The sequence below is a fragment of the Fistularia commersonii genome, chromosome 21, assembly GCF_037954325.1.
Source record: "Fistularia commersonii isolate RoL2024-O1a breed Wild chromosome 21, RoL_Fcom_v1.0, whole genome shotgun sequence".
In the NCBI taxonomy this organism is placed as follows: domain Eukaryota; kingdom Metazoa; phylum Chordata; class Actinopteri; order Syngnathiformes; family Fistulariidae; genus Fistularia; species Fistularia commersonii.
In genome coordinates, this window is record NC_141304.1 from 13,712,532 (window position 1) to 13,737,709 (window position 25,178).

Consider the following 25,178-nt stretch of genomic DNA (forward strand, 5'->3'; position numbering starts at 1 on the left):
AGGGACTGTTTAGCTGTGGGAAATGACTTTCTGCGACAATCAGGCCATCTGAGGTGCAATTAGTAACACACTAGTTATGCCGGTGTTATGTTGGACGGGAAGACGACGACCAGAAACACACTAACCGGAGGATCCCGACTGCTGGTCAACAGCAAGAACCGAATAAATTACTTCACGATTTTTCCAAAGAGCAGATCATTGAGTCATTTATTTACTTTATTAACAGTTGCTACCTTCATTCATCATCAATCACAAGGCCCCAAATAGAGACGTACAAGCGTTCACACGTCTGGGACGTCAGCGGGTCTCCAGTGATCCTCCTGTCCAATCAGGGACCTCCTTGTTGTGAGGCGGAAGCGCCTGCATTCATTTAAACCAGATAATTTTTGCAGGTCCCTTTGCGTATCCCTTTTGCATTTTTAATTTGGACTCAAATTAAAAACGGTTGTCATGGAAATGTTTTGGAGCAGGACATGGGAAACTAATTTTCCATTTTTTTGTGTGTGTGTGTGTGTGTGTGTGTGTGTGTGTGTGTGTGTGTGTGCACGAGGTTGTGAGCCTGTGCCAAATTAATTGCCGCTGCCCGCTGAGCCCGTATGGTATTGATGAACAATCCATATAGGAACATTTTCTTCCTCGCACTCACACAAACACAGTTGTTGCTTCCCCGGAGCAAACGCTTATCAACTAGCGAAAGCTGGAAAAGTCACGCAGATGAACGCTCCTGGACACACGCCGGATGCGTGCCTATCTGGAAACCACTGCGCACCAAGTTAAGACGGGTGCAGGTCCGGCCAGGATTCCCATCTCCTGTTCCGTGATTAAAGGGCCAAACTAATAAGCTCTGTCTCGCTGGGAACCTGTGTGGGGCAGGAAGGGACCTCAGAAGCCATTAAATTGCAAATCTGTAATAATTTGCCGAAGGCTTTCTGTCCACATCGTTCCCCGGGCTGATTTGTGTGTGTGTGTGTGTGTGTGTGTGTGTGTGTGTGGTGGCAGCCAATGCACAGTTATTGCAGATAAACAGAAGGGCCATATTTATTTAACAAGAAGCTGCAGAGCGAAATTCTGACGCCTTTCATTGAATCTAAACCTGCCGTCTGAGCAAATATGGCGGCGGCATCACAAAGGCGGCAGTTAATCACGTTCTAATCAGCCTCCCTAATGGAGCCTGTGAGTGGAGGAGCGCGACTCCATGAGCTGTCCATCTGTGTTTACATGAACCTCGGTGTCTACCTTTATTTTATTTTCTCCTTTTAAATTCTCTCCCGGACCCCTTTTTTTTTTTTTTTTTGCATTTCGCCTTCAATCCCGACCTCCGGATTGGAACCGGACGCATCCGGTGTTTTTTTTCTTCTATCCTCTGCTACGTCTGTTTGAATTGACGCAGGAAACTGCACCTTAGGCAAATAAAACCGGTGAGTTTTATTTTTCTTTGACGAATGAATGAACGAGGGCTAAATATGGTTATATCTCGCCACGTTACGTTCAAAGACCCTCCACGAAAAGTGAAAAATTCCAGAAAGTAGAGAGGTGATCATTTTGCTGGTATTTACGGATATATTAACCCCAAACGAACCTCCCGCAAACTGTCATCAACCCGCCATCGACTGTATTACGCTGCCGACGAATGCTGATGAGGCACCGCAGATCGAATGAGAGCTTCACAACTCTTTCGATGGCGTCCGTACAGTATCTTCGATTTCTTGTGGCTCTTCTGCTGAAGGCGCAGGCGTATGCTTTACTAGCGTTTTTTTTTTTTCTTCAGAAACATCATTACAGGACTGTCTCAGAAAATTAGAATATTGTGATAAAGTTCTGTATCTTCTGTAATGCAATAAAATTACTTTTTCATGATATTCTAATATTTTGAGAAAGGATTTTTGAGTTTTCTTAAGATGTAAGCCATAATCAGCAATATTAAAATAATAAAAGGCTTGCAATATTTCAGTTGATTTGTAATGAATCCAGTATGTATGACATTTTTGTTTTTTGTGATTGCATTACAGAAGATACAGAACTTTATCACAATATTCTAATTTTCTGAGACAGTCCTGTATAGGCTGTTGCTACTTGAAAATGGTTTGCCTCGCCAATTTTCAAATACTGCAAAAAAAAAAAAAAAAAAATGCTAAAGAACAATAAATCGCCAGAACCGGATTGCAAAAAAAAATCCACAGTGAATGAGAGTGAATAGTTGTATGTTTCCATATGTGATCACCAACCCAGGGCACTTCCTGCTTCTGGACCAATGAGAGAAGAGATTGGCTCCGACGAGACCCAGGTGCAGGATTAGCGGTTTAGATAATGAATGAGTGAATGAATGAACGTGTTTCTGGCACAGCGTACAATCAGATTATACCCGAAATAATAAAACCGTGAAGAATTCAGAGGATATTTGTGTAGAAAGGACCTCGAAACAATAATATCCTTAACTTATCAAGTTTTTTACGAGCTCGGTTTTAAAGGTCTCCTATCAATTTTCTGCGTTCGCCACCCAGAAGAGTCAAAAACCAGAACGTGAATCATGTGGAGAATTTTATCAGCGTTATAATGAATCTTCAAATGCGAACCAAAAGCGAGTGTGTTCTCAGCGGAGGAGCTCAGACGTTCAACAAGACCAGAAACACACTTGTGACCGGGGGGGGCGACTTTAATATTTCCTGTTGCTCCTGCAACCGCTGGAAATGAGGTGGATAAGCCGAATCCACAGTGCAATGTTGGCATTTAATAGTGCTAAGCCTGCTATAAGCCAAAGTGGTCTAATTTTCAATAGCCACGGATTTGATTTCAAAACTGTTTCGTGGCCATGGCTGATGCCTCAAGAGAAACACACACACACACACACACACACACACACACTCACACAGGGATGCAGGTAGCAGCCACGTTAGCGGCAAAACTAGTTTATCTGCTTAAACCTCGGTTTCCCCAAGTTTGATGAAACCTGGAAGAGATCGGTTTTTCCTCCACGGGAAGAAGGATTTTAAACTCAAAGAAATGATCAGTCAAAAAAAAAAAAAAAAAAAAGGGGGGGGGGGTTATATAAACAAGGAAGTGAAACATGAAATGACAAAAATACCTGAGGGGGAAATTTGCTAATAAATAATACAAGACGCTGTAAAGTAAACAACTCCGAGGAGTGCACTCCGCTCGCTCACCACCGGCGGAGCAGCAGCCCGCTCGGCGCATTAAAACAGTTTGTTCACGCTCTTTCTGTATTGTGTCGAAACAGCGTCAGTGGTTTTAATAATGAAGACAAGACACGTCCTGTCTCTCAGAGCAGCCTGAACGTCGTGCAGGATGAATGCAGAGCAGTTTTGATCTGATACAGGTTAGCTTGTGTGTGTGTGTGTGTGTGTGTGTGTGTGTGTGTGTGGGCGGCGGCCATGTTTTTCCAGGCTGGTTTATTTATGTCTGAGATGAGGCACGATATGTGGTGACGCACACACTGTATCCACCCCCCCACCCCCCCCCCCCCACCCAAAACGATAAATGACCTGAAAAAAAAAGATCAACATTAAATACTTTTAAAAAAATGCATACATTTACATGAGAAATGAGGGCGTTATCGCCGAGAAATAATTTCAAACGTTCGCGATAACAAAACGGGGAGATCAACAAAACATCAGGAGCGAGATATTGGAAAAAATGCGGTTATTTAAATGTTATTTTCCAAAAGGTCAAGTCAGTGTCGCCGTCGCAGATTCCATTAGAATCGCTTGTAAGAAGCCTTCGCCGCGTCACACGCCGTTTATTGGTGTGTGTATTTGACACACGATTTCCCTCACAGGAGCAGATCCCCGATGGAAAGACGTTTTTCGCCATTCCAAACGTCCGATTGTGATATTTGCTTCGATAGGAACGTATCCCAGGGCGCTCGGACGCCTCACGCGGCTGCGTCGGTATTTTCCGAAAACGCTCTTTCCGGGAAGGTCACGGTGAGCGTCGCCTGTTTTTAGCCGCGCAGGTATTTCCCAAAATGTGGCGCAGAGGTCGACCCGAGCGCCGGCGGGACCCGAACGCGGCAGATGCTAACATCCGCGGGGCGCGGCGACTTTTTAAAAAAAAACACGCTCGACAAATATGGCGTCATGTAGGTAAAACGTGTTGGTCAAAGAAGCCGCTAATATGGAGGGCGCCGGCTTCTTTTTTACCCCGAGGCGGCTCGGCAACGGCGGGGGTCTAATTCCGCTCCCTTTCCAGGAAGGTCATCCTCGTTTCTCAGGCCATGATGGCCAGAGAGGAGTGCTTAAATCTGGCAAAATGCAGCCTATAAATTACAGCAGAGGACAGAGGGGTCAGAGCCTGGCATGGAAGCCGGCCAGGAGCCATCAATCTGCCGGGGCCGGCGAGGGCGACATCTGTCTCTGGGACTCCCTCACTCTTTCTACTTCTCCCTTCGTCATTTTCCTCGGCCGCTCCTCCCGAGTTTCCTCTCTTTTTTTTTTTTTCGTCTCCTCGCGCTCTGCCGTTGAGCGATCGCTCGGCGCCTCCATGTTTGTCTGCACCTCTCTTTACAATCTTGCGCTCTATTTCTTTTATTGTCTCCCTTTTGATATTCTTATTCTGTCTTCGTGGGGCAACACACACGCACACGCACACTCGTCGATGGATCTCCCTCACCTCTTTTCACACATTCTCTTACATCATCCCTGTTTCAACGTCTCTCTCTTCCTCCCTCCCTCTTTCTCTCTCTCTCTCTTTCTCGGTCTTGAGCTCCTTGTCGTTTTACGCACTCTTGCACCATCTCCCTCCGCAGCGATACGTTTTGGTCTATCTGCTCTCCAACCAGCATAATAGGATAAAGCCTTGATGTACCTTCCCTGAATACGATGCCGACGTGATTTGAATGGTATTATCTGATGGCAAAATGCACTGATTTGCGCAGCTCTGAGGAATGGAAATGAGAATGATACGGTGCCAGCGGGTACGCGGGAGCAAATTCAAAAAATTTTGGGAAATAAACATCCCCACGCCTCGCGCGGCTCGGTTTTTTCCCCCCCCCGCCATTAATCCGATTCGAAGCTGTCGGGACGGGAGGCGCTAATTTCCGATCGTCTGAGGGAAGCGATCTTCGTAAACGAGAAGGACGCTCGCCGGGACCGACGGGGGAGGATCTCTTCGGTCGACGCCTCCGTCAGGTTTTTTTTTTTTTTTTTTTTTTTTTTACCTGAACGTCTTTAATTACATCTGCCGGCCGAACCCTCGAAAAACTTCCGCATGACTTATTAATCCTCCTCCATTTTCTGAATCACTCTTGGCCCTGAATAATTGAGGGGGATCTTCGGAAAGCCCTAACCTCCATTCCCACCTTCCTCTTACAAGTCAACGTGGTGCATTTTTAATTGGGACATGAAATAGGCATGAAGGGAAGATGGGAGGAAAGTGAATTGAATCAGGGACACTCAAAACTGGCAGCCCCCTCGAACAGGAGATTGTATGCACGCATTCAGAGGAGGCTAAATATGAGTCTGGCTTGACAAGTCACACATGCTCAACAGAATTTGACATGCTTTCTGTCTGGGACAAATAGTACAAGACTCATGTAATCCCTGCTTAAGAGTATCCAAGCAGACAGACCCAGATATGCCACTCTGAGTTATGTATAGCAATTTTGCCGAGAATAAACATCAATTCAACTTTCTATGAATGATAAATCTCTACGGCTGAGTGATTACCGCCGTTTAATTTATATGGGCCAAACGGGCTAAGAATGTAATTGAAAGTACAGTTTTTTTTGTTTTTTTTTTTTTTTGGGTGAAACTGGCGCAGGGGAGATATACTGCGGGGGTTGTCACGGCGAAGGGAAATAATTCGATTTATCCGTAATACAAAACAGATCTGCGGAGGAAAATGACGCACATACTTTAGAGGTTCAAAGAGGAGGATCGCCGCTTCGCTGGGTCTGCGTTAATTGGCCGCTGCCGCCGTTGGCCGGGACAAACCCGAAAGTCTGCTCTTCACATTTCTGCAGCGTCAAGCTGCTCTTTCCTCAGCGGTCCAGCAGCAGCCGGTCCCACTTTCATCTGCGCGCCGAGGTTCCGGTCTAAAATATTAATGTCACTATTAAAACATAAACCGATTCGATAGGGCGTTACTTTTCAAATGGTGGCGCCGCCTCGGTTCTAATCATACGCCGGACGCGGCGCAAAAAAGGCAGATACATGGGAAACATGAAGGAATAAATAAGTATCCGGTGAATATACAGCACATTAACACACATACATATATAACATCCCCTATTAGGATGCTTTCTGACTGATAAAAGAAGGCGGCGGCTGTAAATTTAGAAGAAAAAAAAAGGAAAAACGCTAAGCCACACACACACATACACACACACACACATACACACAGATGATTCATGACATTCGGACCGCCAAACTAAGTACACGATGAAGAGGAGAGGAACAAACGTGCCGTGTGTGTGAGGAGTGAAGTTCTGCTGAACATTCTGTTCGCTTTTGCCACGACGGGCAAATGTTTATTTCTGTAATATTATACTTAAAAAAAAAAAAAAGAAAAAAAAGAAAGTGTTTCATTTCCCCGTCTCCGGGAGTGGCTTCCAGTATATTGAGGTTACGAGCCATGGAAGACGCATTAACAATAGCATCATATTTTTTAGAGATTTAACACAAAGCAAAGAAAAAAAATCAGGTTTTATATATATATATTTATACATATATATATATACATACATAAAACCTGTTTTTTTCATATACATATATATAAAATCTGATTTTTTTTCTTATATATATGTCATATATATACATATACATATATATATAAATGAAAAAAAATTACTAGGCTGATGCAAGAGCTGAGTAAACACAACATATTCACCTCTCCGTGGACCGTTTGTTATAAAACTTTTTCTTTTTAATCTTTTCAAAGGGTAGTCCACCAGGGCGATGAAGACAGCAATAGGAAATCATTACCGTGAATAAGAAAAAAAAAAGGAAAAAGAAAAAGCAGATTGGCACACATTTACCTGCTTTTTTAAGAAAAACAGAAGGACACGCGTCGATGAAACCCAGAGGGCGGATTCTTCTTCTTCTTTTTGAATTTGTACTCACTTGCAGGCAAAATTACAGGGTCGTTTCAGCGAGGAATAAAATAACTCTCAGTCACCCAGGCCATGCCAAAGTCTTGTCGTAGACTTGATTTTGGAAAGTGAAAAGAAAAATTCAAATCGGGGGATAAAAAAGAAAATCAAGTCCAGAAGCCACGACATGAAGATTTTGACTATTTATTCGTGCATCCATCATCTAAACCAGGGGTGTCAAACTCATTTTCGCCGACGGCCACATCAGCATCATGGTTGCCCTCAAAGGTGCCACATGGAACAGTAACTTTTAAACTAAATGTAACCAAATGTAATGCCAAATAAATGTAACAACTCTTTCATGTTAAACAACTCTGACTTTGTTACTCATTAAAATCCAAAATGTTACACATGCCTTTGCATAGATGTAAACAAAAAGTATTTTTATACTACAAGGTTAGCTTTCGCTGCTGCAGTGTTTTTGGATACGGCTTTCGTGAACACATGCGGTTGAAGTCGTAGTTTTGGATTCTGATTCTTGGACAATGTGTTGTTTTTCTGGAAGGCTAGCTTTAGCATACTTAGCTCAAAATGCCGACGTAGATTGTGCTCTATGTCAACCGACGCTGCCTCGTGACACAAAAGACATACCGCTTTTTGTCCTTGAAGCACAAGCATGTATTCGCCTTCCCATCTGCATCAACTTTTCTCCTCCTGGAAGTTTATGGTCATTTGCATTTCTCAATTCCACTTGTTGAAAATGGCATTGAGGTGGAAACACTGTGATCATGAATCGTGGGAAATGTAGTTTATGGTCAATGGACGCGTTTGACTTATTTATTCCAAGACAATCGGACCTTGTAAGACGTTCTCGCGGGCCACATTTGGCCCGCTGGCCTTGAGTTTACCACGTGATGCTATGCTAGCTGTGACTGGCGGGGTTCACGTGCAACCATTCACCCTGTCATTCACGCGTTATTTTGAGATATGCAACCGTTCGCTCGCTCTCACCATGTCAGAATCAAACCCGGGACCTTCTCGCTGTGAGGTGGAAGCGCTAACCACTGCGTCTTAGCATCACAAATACAAGCCAATGACTATGAACCGGATCATCCCGAATCCATTTAAAGTCTGATGGAATATTCTATATTAAGTTTGCTGGACTTGTGGACTCGTGGAGATGGGCTGCCTCTCCGGTCTGCGAGGACGACAACAAACGGTCTGCGGCTCTCCGCGGGTCAGCGGCGCCGACCACGCTGAGCCATAACTCCACCTACAGGAGCCATTAACCATTAAGTACACGCTGACGGGCCGCGATACGCTGACTCTGCAGTTTCCCTGCTTGCATAACAGTGGGCGAGCCGGAGCTTCCAAGCTAACGCGAGTGCGTTCTTTGAAGCGCACCGGGTCTCCGCGAATGATAATATGATTGTAAATGTGAAACAGCAATTACAGAGCTTCCGCTCGCATCCGGCGATGGCGTGCGCGCTCAAGACGGACCTCCCCTCCGACAGGAGGTCGGTCTTCGTTACAGCCGTCGCGACGTGTCCTTTCTCTGAACCCGAATTCTAGAAAGTATTCCTTGCTTTATGACGGAGGGATCGGGGAAAAACAGTCTCCAATCTGTTTCTTTTAGTGATATCTTTGTCACTGTTTGAATGTAAACGTAATCTAGAATACAGCTCCTTCCATGTCCTCCATGTTTTGGGGTAATTTTATATTTTTTTTCAAGAATCAAGAGGAATCAAGGCTTTTAAATGTCATTGTGAAATTTTGGATGAGGGCTCCCGGCTCGGTGCGTGCACAGGTTTTTATGAAAATAAAAATAAATAGACAAGTTCTTTAGACAGTATGACAGTATGAAGGGTGATATGAACAGGAATGAGTTTAAAGTGCAGAAAGCCGGTGCAAGGTGTTGATTCTTCACGACTATTTTGCATCATATGAAACTTTTTTCCTCGCTCCTTGTAATTTAGGTTATCTTATTTTCCCTCACGACGACTCAGGAAGCCTCCCTTCGTACCAATACATCTCCTCGCACATTTCACCTGCATCCGAAAACATGCACTTGAGTGTTTCTGTCGCTTCGGGCGGGAGTGAGATGCGACTAACCTGCCCTCCATTTACATCATCTCTCTCTCTCTCTGTCTGTCTGTCTGCATGTATGTAAAGGTCAGTGGTTTTAATGAGCGTACAGCTGAGGTCAGAGGAGCTAGAGGGCTCCACCTCCCTGACAGGCCCCATGACTTCAGACCCGCTGTTAACATGCTAATCCTTCGCAGGAGCTCCGTGAGCGTTCTCCTCCTCCGGCTCCACGCGTCCATCTCTCACTGTGACTAACAGGCTCCCTCTTTGGCCGTCGGCCGGCCCCCAGCCGACGGCCCGTTCCGATAATAACGGACAACCGAGGCAGCGCCGCCTCGACAACGGTCCTCCTGACGAATTAGTCTCGCCGTATCCCCCGTCCTGGACGCTGCCTCTCGTTTCCGACGGGCGCGGTGTGACCGCCGGTTCGGCGAGAGCGGCCTCCCCCCCCCGTCCCCGTGAAAACATGTTGCCGTTCGCCCAGACAAAACAGGCGAGATCGATTTTGCGATGCATCTTGATAGGGAACCGGGGCGCAATGTGGGGCCTGAGCGTGCATTGCCGGCTCAGATGAGTGGAGTATTGTGGGCCAAGGGGGAGAATACAAACACACACACACACACACACACACACGCAAATACACACTGATCCCAAACTGAATGCGAGAGGAGGAGAGAGAGAAGGATCCCACAGAGAGGATGATGCAACGGGAGTGAAATTTTTTCGGCCGGAATGCACGCTGCATTAGCACAGACCTGCAGGACAAAAAAAAAAAAAAAAAAAAAAAGGGAAAACACATTTCTTTCCCTTCTTTGTCGAAAGCCAAATTTAGGCTTATCTCCCTTTTTGCAGATGCTATGTCTGCAGTATAACACGTAACACTTAATTGCCTGTAATGAGGCGATGATGTTCTCGGCATTGTGGCATCCCGGCCTCGCAAGACACGGCGAGTCCGATGGTGTTAGTTTTCTTTGCCATATCTATTCGAAAAGACAATAATATAAAAAAGAATAGGCATTCAGAGGGATCCGTAACTCCCTTTATGACTAACACAGATTATAGCTGCCATCTGCAACATAGGCCATCTGCAGTACGGGTACATTTAAACGAGATTACTCTCTGTCATTACGCTGTATCTCCACTTCAAACAGTATTTGATGATATAATACATTTCTTAAAACATTTAGGGTAAATTTCAGTCGGCGGCCGGGTATTCGGGGGTTTCGTCTCTGTTGTTTGAGGAAGCCGACGGCGGTCGGTTTTATTATCGAGGCTCGGGCGATTATTTTGAACTCACGACCTTTGACATTATGTTTACAACGTCGCCACGTCAATGCCTGCTTTCTGGCCCCCAATCGTAATTGAGGTCTCGGCACCCGGGTCGACTTCCGGAGCCAGTCGGAGGCCTTGTAACTTTTCACTGTCTAACCCCGTGTGTGTGTGTGTGTGTGTGTGTGGGGGGGGGGGGGTAGCAGCAGGTGCTAATGCATTTAGTTTGGACGACTGACAAACACTTTCCTCGCTTCCAATGGATTAACTGCTGTAAAACAAACCAGACGGTTGCATTTTCACGTTCCTCGGAGGGGGAAACAAAGGTGCAGACGACTCGGCTCGGCGGGTGACGGGGGCGGTAACGTTATAAGGCTGCGTGATAAAAAACACTCATCGGTTACCTATCCGGCCAATAACATCAGCGCTCGATAGCTCAGGCGATTATTGCATTAAAGTGAGTTGATGAATAGCACTTGCAACCGTATCTACCTTTTCTCCTCCTCGGTGGATCCCCACCTCCCATGCTGCATTTCAAAACAGAGGAGCGAGCGGAGAGGGCCGCTCTTTGTGCTAGCCGTGCCTCTCAGCTTGTGCCGGGTAGCTGCAGCGGCGGCGGCGGCGGCGGCGGCAGCAGCAGCAGCCGGTGACCATTATAAATGGCCTCTATTAGCATGGCTCGGTCGCAGAGGGGAGAGAAATAAAATCATTGGTGGAGTGTAGGCCTGCGCCGGTGTCCCCGTGCCTTCTCGCAGGCTCTGCAGACCTCTGTCCCGTGCTCCCCTCCTCCTCCTCCTCTCTCCATTCCAAGGGGACAGAATCCTAAAGACTAGATTACTCGTGATACATGGAGTCATTATGAGGAGGGTTATGGCAATAGTATCACAGGCACAGCTGACAATGCCTATAATAGGGGGGGGGGGGGGGTCTCTTTCTTCAGACAAAGCATTACCATAGCAGAGGCTTTTCCTTTTTGCTCGTCGATGTGCGGGATAAACAGCGTTTAATACCTGCCGCGTCAAAAAAAAAAAAAAAAAAAAGGCTCTCTATCCGAGACCCTTTGGAAAAGTTAAAAGCAACACCCGTCGGCGATGAGGATTCGTAATTTGAAGTCCTTCTCAACAGCTGTGGCGACGCCGGTCGTCTTCTCCGGTCCCTTCAACCGCCGCGGGGATTTATACGACGGCGCGACAGCCGGCGTGGAACACGATGCACCGTCACGAGCGGCCGACGTGTCCGAGTGAGTGTATAAAGTGAAGGCGAAAAACGGGGGAAGGGGGAAACAGACGGAGAGAAAGAACGGAAGCAGAGATGGAGAGAACGGAACGGGGAGTTTTCTGGCGGGGAGACGGTCATCATTCCCCGCGGCGCCAATCTCTACTGTATGGGAGCTGACAAATGCAAACGCGCGAGGATGGAACACACCGGAGTAAGAGGAAGATATTCGAGCGAAGGTTTTCCACAGCGAGGCGGGTAAAAGTTCAGAGCGCGTAAGCGATAGATCATTATCATCCGGGATTTCACCCCCAACCTGCGCGGATACGGGCCTCGCACCCCCGCCGCAAAGCCGAGAGCACTCGACGCGGGTTAAGCCGGTCAGCGCGCCTGTTGTTCGAACGACGTGCCGTCCTTGGATGCTAATTCCGGGGGTAGCTCGTTCAAAAAAAAAAAAAAAAAAAAAAACGCACAAAAACCCGGGGGTGTGTGTGTGGCGGGAATGTGCCCCTGCAAAGAGCCGCCGAGCCGGGGGAGACGCCGGTGCCTCCAGCTAGTTAAAATATGAGCACAGCAGGGACTCACTAATGAAAGCGGGAAGCAGGGCCGTATATCGCGGTGAGGAGACAGTTCTTAGAATCAGCTGGTGAGCCATGCCTGTAGTTCTGGGGCCACTGGTGATTAACTGTCCAACAGGGGGTCGCTACTACAGCTGGGCTATTAATAAAAGATAGACCCCCGCTTTCCGCCTCCACCTCCTCGCTTTCCCTCCGCGCCTGCAACACTGCCTCCACCCTCTGGAATTATTTGTATATCATAATCCTAGTGCATGACACTGTTTATAAGGGGGGGTTTAAGCTGAAGGTGTGTGTGTGTGTGTGTGTGTTCTTAATGTTCTGCGCTCTCCTGGGATGTGTCCTGCAGGTATGGTGGATCAATTAGCGACCTCTCATTAGATAGTGATTTGCTGAGAATAACCCTCCCCTGGGAGCATCATCAGTCCTGTTGCCCCCCCAACCACACACACACACCTGCGCACACACACACGCACTCCCCCATCACGTGACCAAACCCCAAACTTTGTGCTAATTAGATAATACATTAAGTTAAAAGAACTTGGGGGAAAATATCGTGCAGTATGATGTGTACTTTATGTACACACAGGTTGTGTGTGTGTGTGTGTGTGTGCGCGCGTAAACGCATTCGCAGGGCTTGTACGTGCGTGTACGTGCAATCGCCCCCCCATCACCACCTTCTGTCCACACACACACACACACACACACACACACACACACACACACACACACACACACACGGAGTTTGTGCAGCCTCCAGCTATTGCAAGATGAAAGTGTGAGGTGAACGGCCTGGATGGAGCTCCATCCGTGTGTGTGAGGACACTCCTGTCCACACGGGAATGCTGCCTCTCCCACACGCACACACACACACACACACACGCACACGCACACACACACGCACACACACACACAGAGTTTGTGCAGCCTCCAGCGAGACGAAAAAGCTTGAGGTGAACGGCCTGGATGGAGCTCCATCCGTGGGGGGACTGTGTGTGAGGACACTCCTGTCCACACGGGAACGCTGCCTCTCCTCCGCTCCACACACACACACACACACGCACACACATACATGCACGCACACACACACACACACCGTCGTGACACCCGTTTCGTGACGTTTTTTTTTCTTTTCTTTTTTTAAGTGCGTCTTCACCCAATGCGGTGGTTAATAGAGCTCGTCGGGGATCTGTGGAGATCGTCACACCTTCTAAAGTGAGACAGATTCCACGCAGACGGAACAAGTGGAGCCACAGTTGTCTGCGGGCACGGACCCACCTTTGTGCATGCCCGTGAAGCGGTCCTTGAGCACGGTGAGCTCGTAGATCTTGCCAAACTCCTCGAAGAGGGGCCGCAGGTCCTTCTCGTCCAGGTTGCGGGGGATCTGACCGATGAAGAGTTTGATGGCATCGTGGTCCTTCATGGGGATGGTGGCCGGGCAGCCCGCCGGGCTGTGGCTGTGACTTAATCCGTTCACCAGCCCGTTCTGGCTGGCGGAGACCACCCCGACACCGACGCCGACGCCGACACCAACACCGACACCGACGCCGTGCACCGTGCCGTCCACCTGCCCGTTGGTTAAAGTTGCCATCTTCGGAAACCGGCCGGCGGTGATGCGGGATGCGCGCAGCCGCAGCAGATTTGTAGAGAAAAAAAGGAGAGGGGAGGGAAATAAAAAAAAAAAAAAATTAAAAAAAAAAAATTAAAAATATATATATTTATATTACAAAAAAAAAAAAAAAAAAAAAAAAAAAAAAAAAAGCTCGCAGGGAAAGTCTTGCTCAAAAGTGGGTTCCGAACCCGAGCCGTGAACCCGAACCTCTCGTCCAACCACAGCGGATATTTTCATGGACGGGAGAGCACATGGAGCGTTTGGCGCAGACGCACATGAAAAAGCGCGCAGAGCCGCAGGTCCCCGGTGCAGCCTTTGATTCCTTATATTTATGTCCTCCCCAATAACTGCTTCATTGCATAAAAGAGAGAGAGAGTGAGAGAGAGAGAGAGAGAGTGAGAGAGAGAGAGAGAGAGAGAGAGACCAGGAGCGTTCACCGCCTATTTACACCCACGTCCCCTCGTCCCGGCTCCTTGGCACCCTTTTATTTTTTGCATTTGGAGTCGGTATGGGTGTCTTCTCGGTTTAAACGGACAGGACCGGTCCAACTCCCTCCGCCACCGAGGGGGGGGTTTCACCGAAGCTGGGTCGCTCCGCCAAAGCGAGCCACCCCGAACACCCCCCCGATTGTCTATAAAGCGAGCGTAATGGTACGTTCCACTTCCACCGAGGGGAGAGGGACTATAAATAGAGAAATACAGAGAAAACGGTCCTTTGTGCTCCTACTTAGTGAGTGTATCACTACGCGCCTTCGGCTTCGTGACTGACGCGGGGCGCCGCTCGCATCCGCGTCCTCATCCGCCGCGCACTAGAACGCGGAACAGATGAATAAACTGATAAATATGAATGAATGAAAGCGAAAAATATGGGCCCGGAAGCTTCTTGAAAATCCTATTTGTCATCAGCTTTAAGCCCCCGGCTCGGTGACCCCCCCCCCCCCTCCCTACACACACACTCACACACACACACACACACTTACACACGCACACACCACGCCTCCATATCCCGCCTGCACGGTGGACAGCTCCCGGTGCTGAAATGCCCTGCACACACACACACACACACACTTACACACACACACACACACACACATACACAATTACACACACACACACATACACACACACGTTGCATTCACAACATACGAGCCCGTTGGATTCGTTATTTTCGACAAATGTAACGTCTGCGGTAGTGACGTGACGTCCTGCCGTGGGCGAGTTTCCCCAAAAAGAAATAAATAAAAAGTCTCTTGGTTGAGATGATTTTTTTTTTTTTTTTCTTGTCTTCTTTTCCAGAGAGGGAAAAGTCTGTGAGCACCGCCGAGTGGCGTAGAGAGGGGGCGCACAGGGAAGGGCTCACACACGGCTGGGACCAGATTATTAAACCCACCGAAAGCTTCATTTTAATTTTTTTTTTTTTTTTTTACCCCTCAACCCCTTCCCTAAAATCTTTTTTTTCACCGTTTTGTCAAAAAGTATCATCATACATAAAGAACTGAATGTGGCTGGTGGAATGTGAAATACTAGAAATATGTACGTGTGTGTGTGTGTGTGTGTGTGTGTTACTTGGTGGAATCATGTGGAAACTATCAAATGTATAATTCCCATGCCCCAGGATGGAGGGATGTCTATTATAAAACGTTGGACATGATCTGGGTGTAATCTGTGCGAGGACAGGAGGGGGGATGAGGTAGAAATGCCACCGGGATGAGACATCCATCGTTCAAGTAAGGGGGTGTGGTGGGATTTCTCCACTAGAATTAATATTATTTCCTATCAGATATATCAAAATGCAATTCATATAAACTTCAGCAGAAGCGCGGCTTCTCCATTAATACTCCCCGGCTATCTGGATGCTTCCTGTGGGGGTCATGTTGTTTATCTCCGCTCCCGAAGGACGGCGGTGCTACGTGAGGTCAGCGCCGCCGAGATAAGAGCCCAGAGGATCTAATGGGATGGATCCCATTCAAATGATCTGCACAGAGAAGCTCACGGAAAGGAACGAGTCCAGGTTACCCAGTAATCGCACTGATAATACAAATTCTATGCATTATCATCATCGTCATCGTCATCATAATTATTATTATTAACACAAAAACCTGAGTCACATGTTAAATGAGGAGTTGTTTTAAGGATATTTATGCCAAAAATGACTTGGGAAAAGGTCATGATAACATGATCATAATAATAATAATTAGCATCATCTTTATTATTATTATCATTTTTATCATCATTATATTATTATTGCTATCATTGTTGCTGTTGTTCTTATTATAAGTAGTAGTGGTGGTAGTGATGTACTTTCCATTAAAGTGATGTAAAAACAAGAAAAATCAGGATTCGACGCAGCGTAGATGCAATGAAAGTAAAAAATTAATTGATTGGTTAATTCATTTGTTCATTTATTCGTCGTCCACTCCATCTGTCTTGTCGTCATGGAAGCGGTTGGGCTAACGGGTTTCCAATCAGCCTACTGCATGTTTTTGGATGTTAATGAACATCATTGACAAACATCTGTTCTACTGGAAAAAAATAAATGGACAAGGAGCGAATTATAATAAGATAAGAAATTTGTATGACAGTCATCGCCTTCTTAAAGTAATCCCCTATGCCATTTTTTTCAAGATTGTCAGAAAATACAAAAAACCTGAGTCACATATTGAATAAGGAGTTGTTTTAAGCAATTTTTTTTTTTTTTTGCCAAACCATGATTTAGGCAATTATGACACAAGTTGACACAATCTCAGCACACTGAAAATATTAATTAATTCAGTAATTCATTCATTTATTATCTATCCTGTCTATTTTGGAAGTAAGTGAGCACCATTATTGACTTATATCTGATATAAAAACTAATAATGAGAGTGCTAATAATAATCATGATAAGAATATAAAATACTTGACATTGACAAAATGTTACAGATTTTGTGTATATAGGTGTGTGTAAATAAATATTCTGCATAAACACCCACCCACTGACACACACTTTGCCTGTGCTTATAATGTAGGCATGAAGGTATATTGCATAGGTAAATTGACTCAGTGAAAACTCTTTGTGTGATACAGTACTAATTTATCATGCAATGATAGGAGCTATAATGGGCTTCATTAGGATACACGGGCGGTATTTCTTATCTGCGCCTACTTCACAGTTAATGGCCGAGGTAAATATTAGGCTCTTACGAAAACAAGTTGTCAAAATAAGACCTCTGTATTTATATTATGGTGCACTTATCTCTGACCGGAGGACGCCGTTCCTAGTCCGCGGTCCCGAGGGCGGTGAGCCATTGTCCGGTGGACGGCAAAATAAACGTCGCCTTCTCTAATATGCTGTCGTTTCCTCGGCTGCACCTGCAAAGCCTAAAGGCCTTATAGCGCGGCGCAACATGGAAGCTCGCGGCGTTGACCTATTTGTTTTCATTTTTTGGCTATGAGGCCGACCCCCCTCCGCTGACACATTAGCCAACCATTAAATAACAAAAGCGACACACTCAGTGCCTCTCTCACCTCTTTCTGCTCTTCCGCCAGCTAAATGGCCCGGTAATGTCATCTCGTTCTCACGGCATGACCGGGCTCCGGCGGGGCGGGGGGGGGGGGGGAACTTTGCTTTCCTTGGCATGACACCGTGCTCCGCTCTCCAGGCTTTCCCTCGGGGCCACACTCAATTCACCGCGGCGGTCTTGCCTGCGCTCACGCCTGACTTACCTCCAGCAATATTTTTTAATACAAGGGTGAAATGGGAGGGCACAAATCATTGTAATTATGTTCACTTGGTACTGCTGGGGTGATTATATAAGGTATGGCGCCACGCAATTCCCTCGTACAACCTACCTGTTAGCGTCGCGGCGTTTCCTTTTCCCGCGTCCGTCTGAGAGTGAACAGTCGCGTCGAAAAGAAATGAAACCGATCGCAACATAGTTTAAATCGCAACGATGTCGGCGATTTTCCGCCTCGACCGGTGTGAAAGGAAACGGAAAAAGGACAGAAAGCAAAAGTGTGATAAAGAAAGCACCGGCTATCTCTTGCTAATCATAACAATCGTGCTAACAGTCACATGCTAATAGCTGACACGATACGCTAATAGCGTTAATATTCCTAAAAGGCCGCCGCTGTAGATCGAGCCTGCAGACGAGAGAACCCGCGGATCCGGGAGAAACACCAGGTCGCTGTGACGCCACCGTCGCGGAACCAACCTCCCTTTGCTTCCCCCCCCACCGCCCCACGCGGCACTTGTTAATTCTCACGCGTGTGCAAGAACATGCAAACCCCCCGCTGCACAGAAGCTCCGCGGAGCCGACGGACCCTCTGTCCGCGGCGCCGGAACAAAGGCGGCCACATTTCTCCGTTCATCAGCGCAATCTAATAAGACGAAGCGCTAACCTTTTTAGCATGCAAGAAGCCCGGCGAGCACTCAAGGATAAATAAAAAGCTTGAGGCCTTTGAGTACATTATAGGGAAAAGGTGTAGGCGGCCATATGTGGACTCACACTTTTCCCTAATAGTATTCCCCCGAGCTCATCAAAAAGAGATAACTTCCCTACTGTTGCAATCACGCAGCAGGAGAAGACTATTTTACCATAGGAATATTGCTCCCTCGCTCGTCATGGCTGCAATTTTAAGTTTTCGTCGCGTAAATGGCTGCGGCGAGGAAAATAAATGAAAGGTATAAAAAAAATCGGGGTGGCCAAGTTGCGCAAATAGACTGATAATCCATAAATAGCCCGGGCATTTTTCAGTATTACCTATTCTGCATAGTAATGTCTTTTCTCACCTCTCTTTTATACGGAACAACGTTCTAAATCTGCTGTAGCCCTGGGACAGCCAGGCTGTATATCACCTGCCAATAATTTAGAGGGGAGAGCACAAAGGAGCGAGGAAATAGCAGGTGCATGGCTAAACGCTGAGAAGGTTTAGAGAGACAAGCAGGGCAGCGGGGGTCCCGTTTCACCGGAAAAGCACCCGTTTGGACGAGAACGGCAAAGGGAACCAAAGCGCCGGGCCCGAACGTGTTACCGCAGGGTATGGCGTGATGATTTTCAGTCGCATGTTCAGTTCCGGTGCGCGGATATCCGCCCTCGGGATTACCCGAGACATTTAAATATTCACGACATCGTCAATAATTGAGGACACGCAAATACGCACAACGTGTACAAATACGACTGCTGACCGGGGAGACCCGGTGCTTTGAATTTTTTTTTTTTTTTTTTTTTTACTTAATGAATGGAGTTAAAAGTTGTTGACATTGAGTTGAAAGGCGGTTTCCCGCAAAACAAAAAATAACTGTCGCTTTTGGATCCGTATTAAAACCCATTGGAGTGCATGAGAATGAGAATGAGAACAACTTTATTTATCCCGAAGGAAATTGTTGTGCCAGAGTTTCAAGCAAAAACATAACAGTAATAGATAATAGTAGGAAGGTGGAAGAATAAGAAATACAATAAAGTATAAATTGTCTTAACTGTTTTAAGGTCTTAACTACAAAGATTTGAAGATTCCCTGTGTATAGTATATACACTGCTCAAAAAAATAAAGGGAACACTTAAAAAACACATCCTAGATCTAAATGAATGAAATATTCTTGTGAAATACTTTGCTCTTTACACAGTTGAATGTGCTGACAACAAAATCACACAAAAATGATCAATGGAAATCAATTGTATCAACCCATGGAGGTCTGGATTAGGAATCACACTCAAAATTAAAGTGAAAAAACAAACTCCCGGCTGATCCAACTTTGATGTAATGTCCTTAAAACAAGTCAAAATGAATCTGTGTTGCTTCCTGAGAGGACACTATGATTTCACAGACGTGTGATTGACTTGGAGTTACATTGTGTTGTTCAAGTGTTCCCTTTATTTTTTTGAGCAGTATAATATCCCACTATACCAATATGTCCGAGGTGCGGCGGCACCCGTATGACACGTTGACCGATTCACTCTTTCATTTAAAAAGGCAACAAACCAGTAATGCTGTCATGCATAATGGTTATATCCCTAAAATGAGCATCGCCTCGCTTATAATTCGGATTTTACTTGGATAAAAATCGCAAAATTCGTCAATGCGGAATTTCCCGGGAGCCTCATTGTGCGGAGCAATGAGGCGTGTCTGCCTGTCGCCCCTCGCCGTGCTACCTGCAGCGGCACGGGAAGGAGATTACGGCGGTGACTTTTCCTGACACGGGTGGGCATCTGCTCGCGTTGAGCACTGGCTGCACAGATCAACCGCGCTGACAGCTCCTCGCCGTGACTGACTCTCTGCCCCCCAAAACACAAGCCTCTTGACAAACGCCAGCTCCTCGACAGCATCCCGCCGCACGCCTCCGCCGTGCACTGTAATATAGCTCAAACACACACATGAAAATCCCCCCCCCCCCCATTCTGCGGCTGCACCATCACGCCAGTCGTATTGCTTTTTTTTTTTTTTTTTTTTTTCCTCGCTACACCGGAGTGATGAGTCATTTAGCGAATCATTTGCGGCAGAAAATACCTCGGATGTCCCGCCTCCCGTTCCCGTTTCCGCCCCGACAGCAGATAGGAGAGATCAGAACGCGAGATGAACTCTGACCCCGGGCTTTGTTGGCGTGCATTGATGACGCTGGGAGGGGTCGGCCTGGTTGTCAGGGTGATGTGACACCTCCGTTCCAGATAGGCAGCCATTTTGGGGCCAAAGTTTCTGACTGCACGGTGTCATTAATTGCTCAGGGGAGGAGAGCGGGATTCACAAGGGAGTGTGATAACACCTGGTACCCTGGTATAACCCCGGGCACAAAAATGTCCAGAGGAAAGGATGAAGTGTTGTGTCATCGCATGTGTGTGCGTGTGTGGACGTGAGTGCACGTCTGCCCATGCGTGTGTGTGTGTGTATTGTATTTTTAGAAAGCTGGAATTTGCTCATGTGTGACGGTTGCCGGAGAAGTGAGCAAACACGTGTGAAAACAAATCGGAACTTGTGTTTGTTCACGAGCGCCAGACCTTCCCCCGGCCATGTCACGCTGGGATTTATTCATGAAACGCGAATGTCCTTCTGTAAAACCGCCGCTGAAACAATGTTGTTATGACAAGTTTGCAAACACGGTGTGCGCGGAAGGAAGGTGGACGGTGTCGGGGGTTTCGCCCCCCACCCCCACCCCCAACCCCCCTCCCTCACCCTGCAGCAGTTAAGCAATAAAAAATAATATGGGATAATAGGAAAATAAAGCATCTCATCATAGTGCCTCAACAAAGTGCATTATAAGTTCATTAAAATCAACACCATCATAATAAAACACATCAACTCCTCGGCATAGCATTAATTTCAATTAGCGCCGACTTAAATCCGAATAATAATGCAGGTAGATCATCTCTGGTTATTACATTAATCCCGGCTCCAGTCATGGATGTCAAATTTGTACACTATATATTTCACTTGGTTATCTTAGCCTGCAGAAGGTGCTTTTAAAAACAAAACCGCCCAGTAGTTTGGATTCCCTTGCGTTACTTGACGATAAGTTGCGTGTTTTTTCGTTTTTTTTTTTTAAACCTACGCTCCCCCGTCCCGAAAAGGCTGTGTAACTTTGCTTTGACCGATGCTCTTTACAATAACATCCCGGTAAGCACTCCAATTATCAGAGCTAAGGCTAAGTGATAGCTAATATCGACGGTGCAGTTAAACCGCTGGCACGGACAAGAGCCTATCGCTGCACGGTAATAGGTTGGCATTTGGCCGCACAAAGGAGTCTGCGCAAAAATATGTTTCGGGCTACAAAGGCAACAACGGCACAATCAAGACTGTTTTCTTGTGGCGGTAGCTGCAAGGCGGCGCGCGTGTGTGTGTGTGTATGTGTGTGTGTGTGTGTTGTTCTCGCGTTAGCTCCTGACTGATGTGCGCAGTCTTATCGGCCAGGAAAAGGAAGTATGTGTTACATTTTTTTCCGTGTGTGTGATAATGACAGATGAATAGAGGCAGACAGACAAAAGGATGACAGAATGATGGAAGGGATTGCTAGATAAACAGACAGGTGGAGCGATGGATAGATAGATCAGCTTTACTGTACTGCCTGCCAGTGAAGTTTGAATGCGCTCGACGGTGTGTCTTTCAAAGTGCAGGGACGGCGTCGGGGTATGTGGGCAATGTGAATGGAATAACAAGCCTGGATGAGCACATCTGAGGCGATTGTTCAAAGTCACAAACACGTATGCATTGGGGATGCACGCCCACAGGTGCACGCTCGCGCTGCGCCGTATGCATGGTTGGTCCTCGAGTTCAATTAGCATGAGAATGCTATTTGATGAGATAGAGAGATGAATGCAAAAAAGAGAGCCGATCCCACATCCTGTCTGTCCTCCTCCCTGCCAGCTGGTGACAGACAGTGTAAATAGCAAAACACCAATCTCCTCTGTTTGACCCTGAATCATCCGTGGCTATGGATCCCGAAATAGAGGTGAGGTTTGTTTTACGACCCCTGACCCCTTCCGACACATCTCTCGGCTTTTATTTTTTACCCCCCCCCCCCCCCCCTCCCGACGTGCCTTTTTCGGTGTACAAAAAGAAAAAAAAAATCCCAAGGAGCTCCTCCTGAACTTTAACACCGCGCCGGCTACGTTGGAGCTCTTCTTTACTCGCCGTGTGGATTCGGCCGGACAAATTAAACAGCATTTGCGCGCGTATCAAACGTCGGGATCCATCCGGTCGCGCCGAAGCTGCACCCCCCCCCTCCTCCTCCTCCACCTTCCACCCCGCCCTCCAGCTCCTCGCAGACAAAAACACGGACGGGCTTCCTGGCAACGGATTTGCTCAGGTAGGGAAAGGTCATTAATAATGAATACCAAATACGCATCCGAAAAAGGTTACCGTTTTCAAACACCGCGGTCCCTTCCCTTGTACCTCTCCCTTAGCATTTATTACAGCCTTTTCACTTTCCTTTCACTGTCACCTCTTTTGTCGGCGGAAATGTGAGCTACGGCTCTGCTCCGGTTCTGCAGGGGGGCTCGGAGGGAGGCGAGAGGGGGAAAAGGTAGCCCGGTGTGATTCATTCTCACGTGGATCAAGTGCGATGGCTGAAGGAGTGCTGCCGGGTTATTTGTTTTTTTTTTTTGTTTTTTTTTCCCCTCTTTTCCGGGGGGGGGGGGCTTGATGTCGTCTCGTGTGTTTTTTCATAAAACGTAATGCACTCCTGAAACCGTGGAAAGGTATGCGGGTAATGGATGGAGATGATAAAGGAGGGAAAAGGAAGAGAGAGGGATGTTCCCAAATATCTTAGTCAGGAGGTACATTATACAGCCCGTGTCTTCTTTTGATGGAGAAAATATGATTCACTCTTTAGCTAGTGGAGCAACACACACATTGGCCACAAAAAGCATTTTCCACACACACACACACACACTGGCGCGCATTCATTACACCGCGCACAGACGTGCATACGGCAGCCGCATTGTGTTGTCAGATAAAGGGAGTTGAAAAGCAGTAAGCAGTGTTACAAATAGACTTTCAAAAAAGGCTTTCGGAGTAAAAAGACCGAAGAGTGAGTCTTCAAAAAAAGGCGCACACGAGTACGCCTCGCCCTCCTCCCCGCGCTCGTAATATCAACCGAGAGAATTTTGCCAGTTTTTTTTTTTTTTTTTTTCCATCTTCTAATACATCAGCTTGTCTCCACCGACGGCCCTCTCGTGCTTCTCGTGGAGGACTCCTGGAGGACACGGTGGTGTCATGCTGCGCGGCTGTGGACACATATGTGTGCACCACATGGTTCCCCCGAGGGAACCGTCTGATTGGATATGGGTGCTGGAGCCTGTCGCCTATCTGTGAACTCTTCTTTAATCTGGATATAGTAAGCCCAAAGGGAAAGACACATCAGAAGGGCTAGGTTCAGTGTTGCATTCACTATATTTCTTTCCTACTCACTCAGGCAGCTCGACAAGAAAAATGCACTACCGACGCGCCGTTATGGACGACTTCCACCGGCTGCACATCCCGGACTCCTTTCTCTTGGCCGTGGCTAATAAAACAGAGGTGCTTTATTTTAATCCGATACCTACATTGCAAAATAGTCCTCCGTTTCCGATGATATATCAGCGAACGCGTGAGAATGAGGAATCTGTTTTTATTGGGAAGTGGGTTGTACGGTCCACGTCGGGGGTTCAATTCCCGAGTTTGTCCCGCCGGGCTGGTTAGCGGCCGCGCCGGCGTGCGAGTGTGTGTTTGTGGACCGTTTTCCTCTTCCACTCTGGACAAGACCTCCGGCACGACCGGGTGATCCGGCTTCGTTTGGCGAAACGGCGCAGAGTGCTTTGTCAGAATGAAAATGAGTAATTGTGTTTATCTGACGTTTATTTGAAACGCGAACAAGTCGGACGAAAAGATTTATGATGAGCCCCAGCGGTCGAAAAAAAAAGGGGGGGGGAGCTATCCATATTTAATACATTTATTCTGTAGCAAATCCCCATTGAAAAGGAAAAATAGTGACTTGTTGCTGCTGATAATCACCTCCCAGACACAATAACTGAGGTATTTAATCATTTATTATCCTTTTTATTTCTTTTTCATTTATTATTATCTGCAACCTGTAAGCAGGGGGATGAAATAAAAAAAATAAATAAATAAATAAAAAAAACTAAAATAAGATAAAAAAAAAAAAAAAGAAAATAAAATTAAATAAATAAATTAAAAAAAAAAAAAACCTTTTCATTTGGGGGATTTACAGGCTCGGACTGGCGGCCTAACTCGGTTAATGCGCGCCGGCACACCGAAGCCTAATGGACACAGGTGAGCCCGGCTGGATGACCTCTCCCTTTGTGTGAGAGCCCGGCGTCGTGCAGAGGCAGAGACAACACTTCCCGGGGCGGATCGATCTCCTCGGCACCGCAGCGCTTCGCTCCCGACTCCGACACAAAGGGAATGCACCTGCCTGGAAGTGCAACTCCGACACAAAAGCCTGCGGGGAGAAGACGTCTCAGAGGCGTGTTGTGGAATTGATGTTTCCACTCCTATTAATTTATAGCCGGCGAGAAAGAAAAAAAAAGAATCTCGATCCGCACGGATAGAGTTGTAAAAATGAGCCGAAGCTTGATGTTCGCCGTGATTATCAAACATGCTGATGAAAAAAGGAGTCATTTGATATTTTTTAGTGTCGTTTGATAAAACCGTAAGACCCAATTAAGCCACAGGTTAATTCAGAACTCGCTACACTGTGTTTTAATGGTAGACGGCAGAGGTGAACGTTGGATTTGTTGGAAATAGCTGTTAGCCTATCGTCCATCTCCACTGCAGCATGGACGCGCTTGATTGACATACTGCACAACCAATCCGAGGTCTCGATCCAAATGGGCAAAATATACAGAATTGTATTGTGCCAAACATATTCATGCTGTTATACAAGGGGAACAATACACATATTTTAAATC

General features: G+C 46.7%; 1 protein-coding gene and 1 long non-coding RNA gene across 5 annotated transcripts in view; one reads left to right on the top strand and one right to left on the bottom strand.

Annotated features, from left to right (window-relative positions):
• The window catches only part of celf4 (CUGBP, Elav-like family member 4), a 100,768-nt gene extending 86,510 nt beyond the window's left edge, over positions 1-14,258 (bottom strand). For all 4 annotated transcript variants that reach the window (XM_086168067.1, XM_086168065.1, XM_086168066.1 and 1 more), the window contains exon 1: positions 13,468-14,258. In XM_086168067.1, coding sequence (XP_086024193.1) covers positions 13,468-13,780 — 313 coding nt within the window. In that variant the 5' untranslated portion in view covers positions 13,781-14,258. The remainder of the gene's footprint in view (positions 1-13,467) is intronic.
• Positions 1-25,178, top strand: part of LOC147222394 (uncharacterized) — a 192,907-nt gene that overhangs the window by 63,732 nt on the left and 103,997 nt on the right. The gene's annotated exons all lie outside the window — the stretch shown is intronic.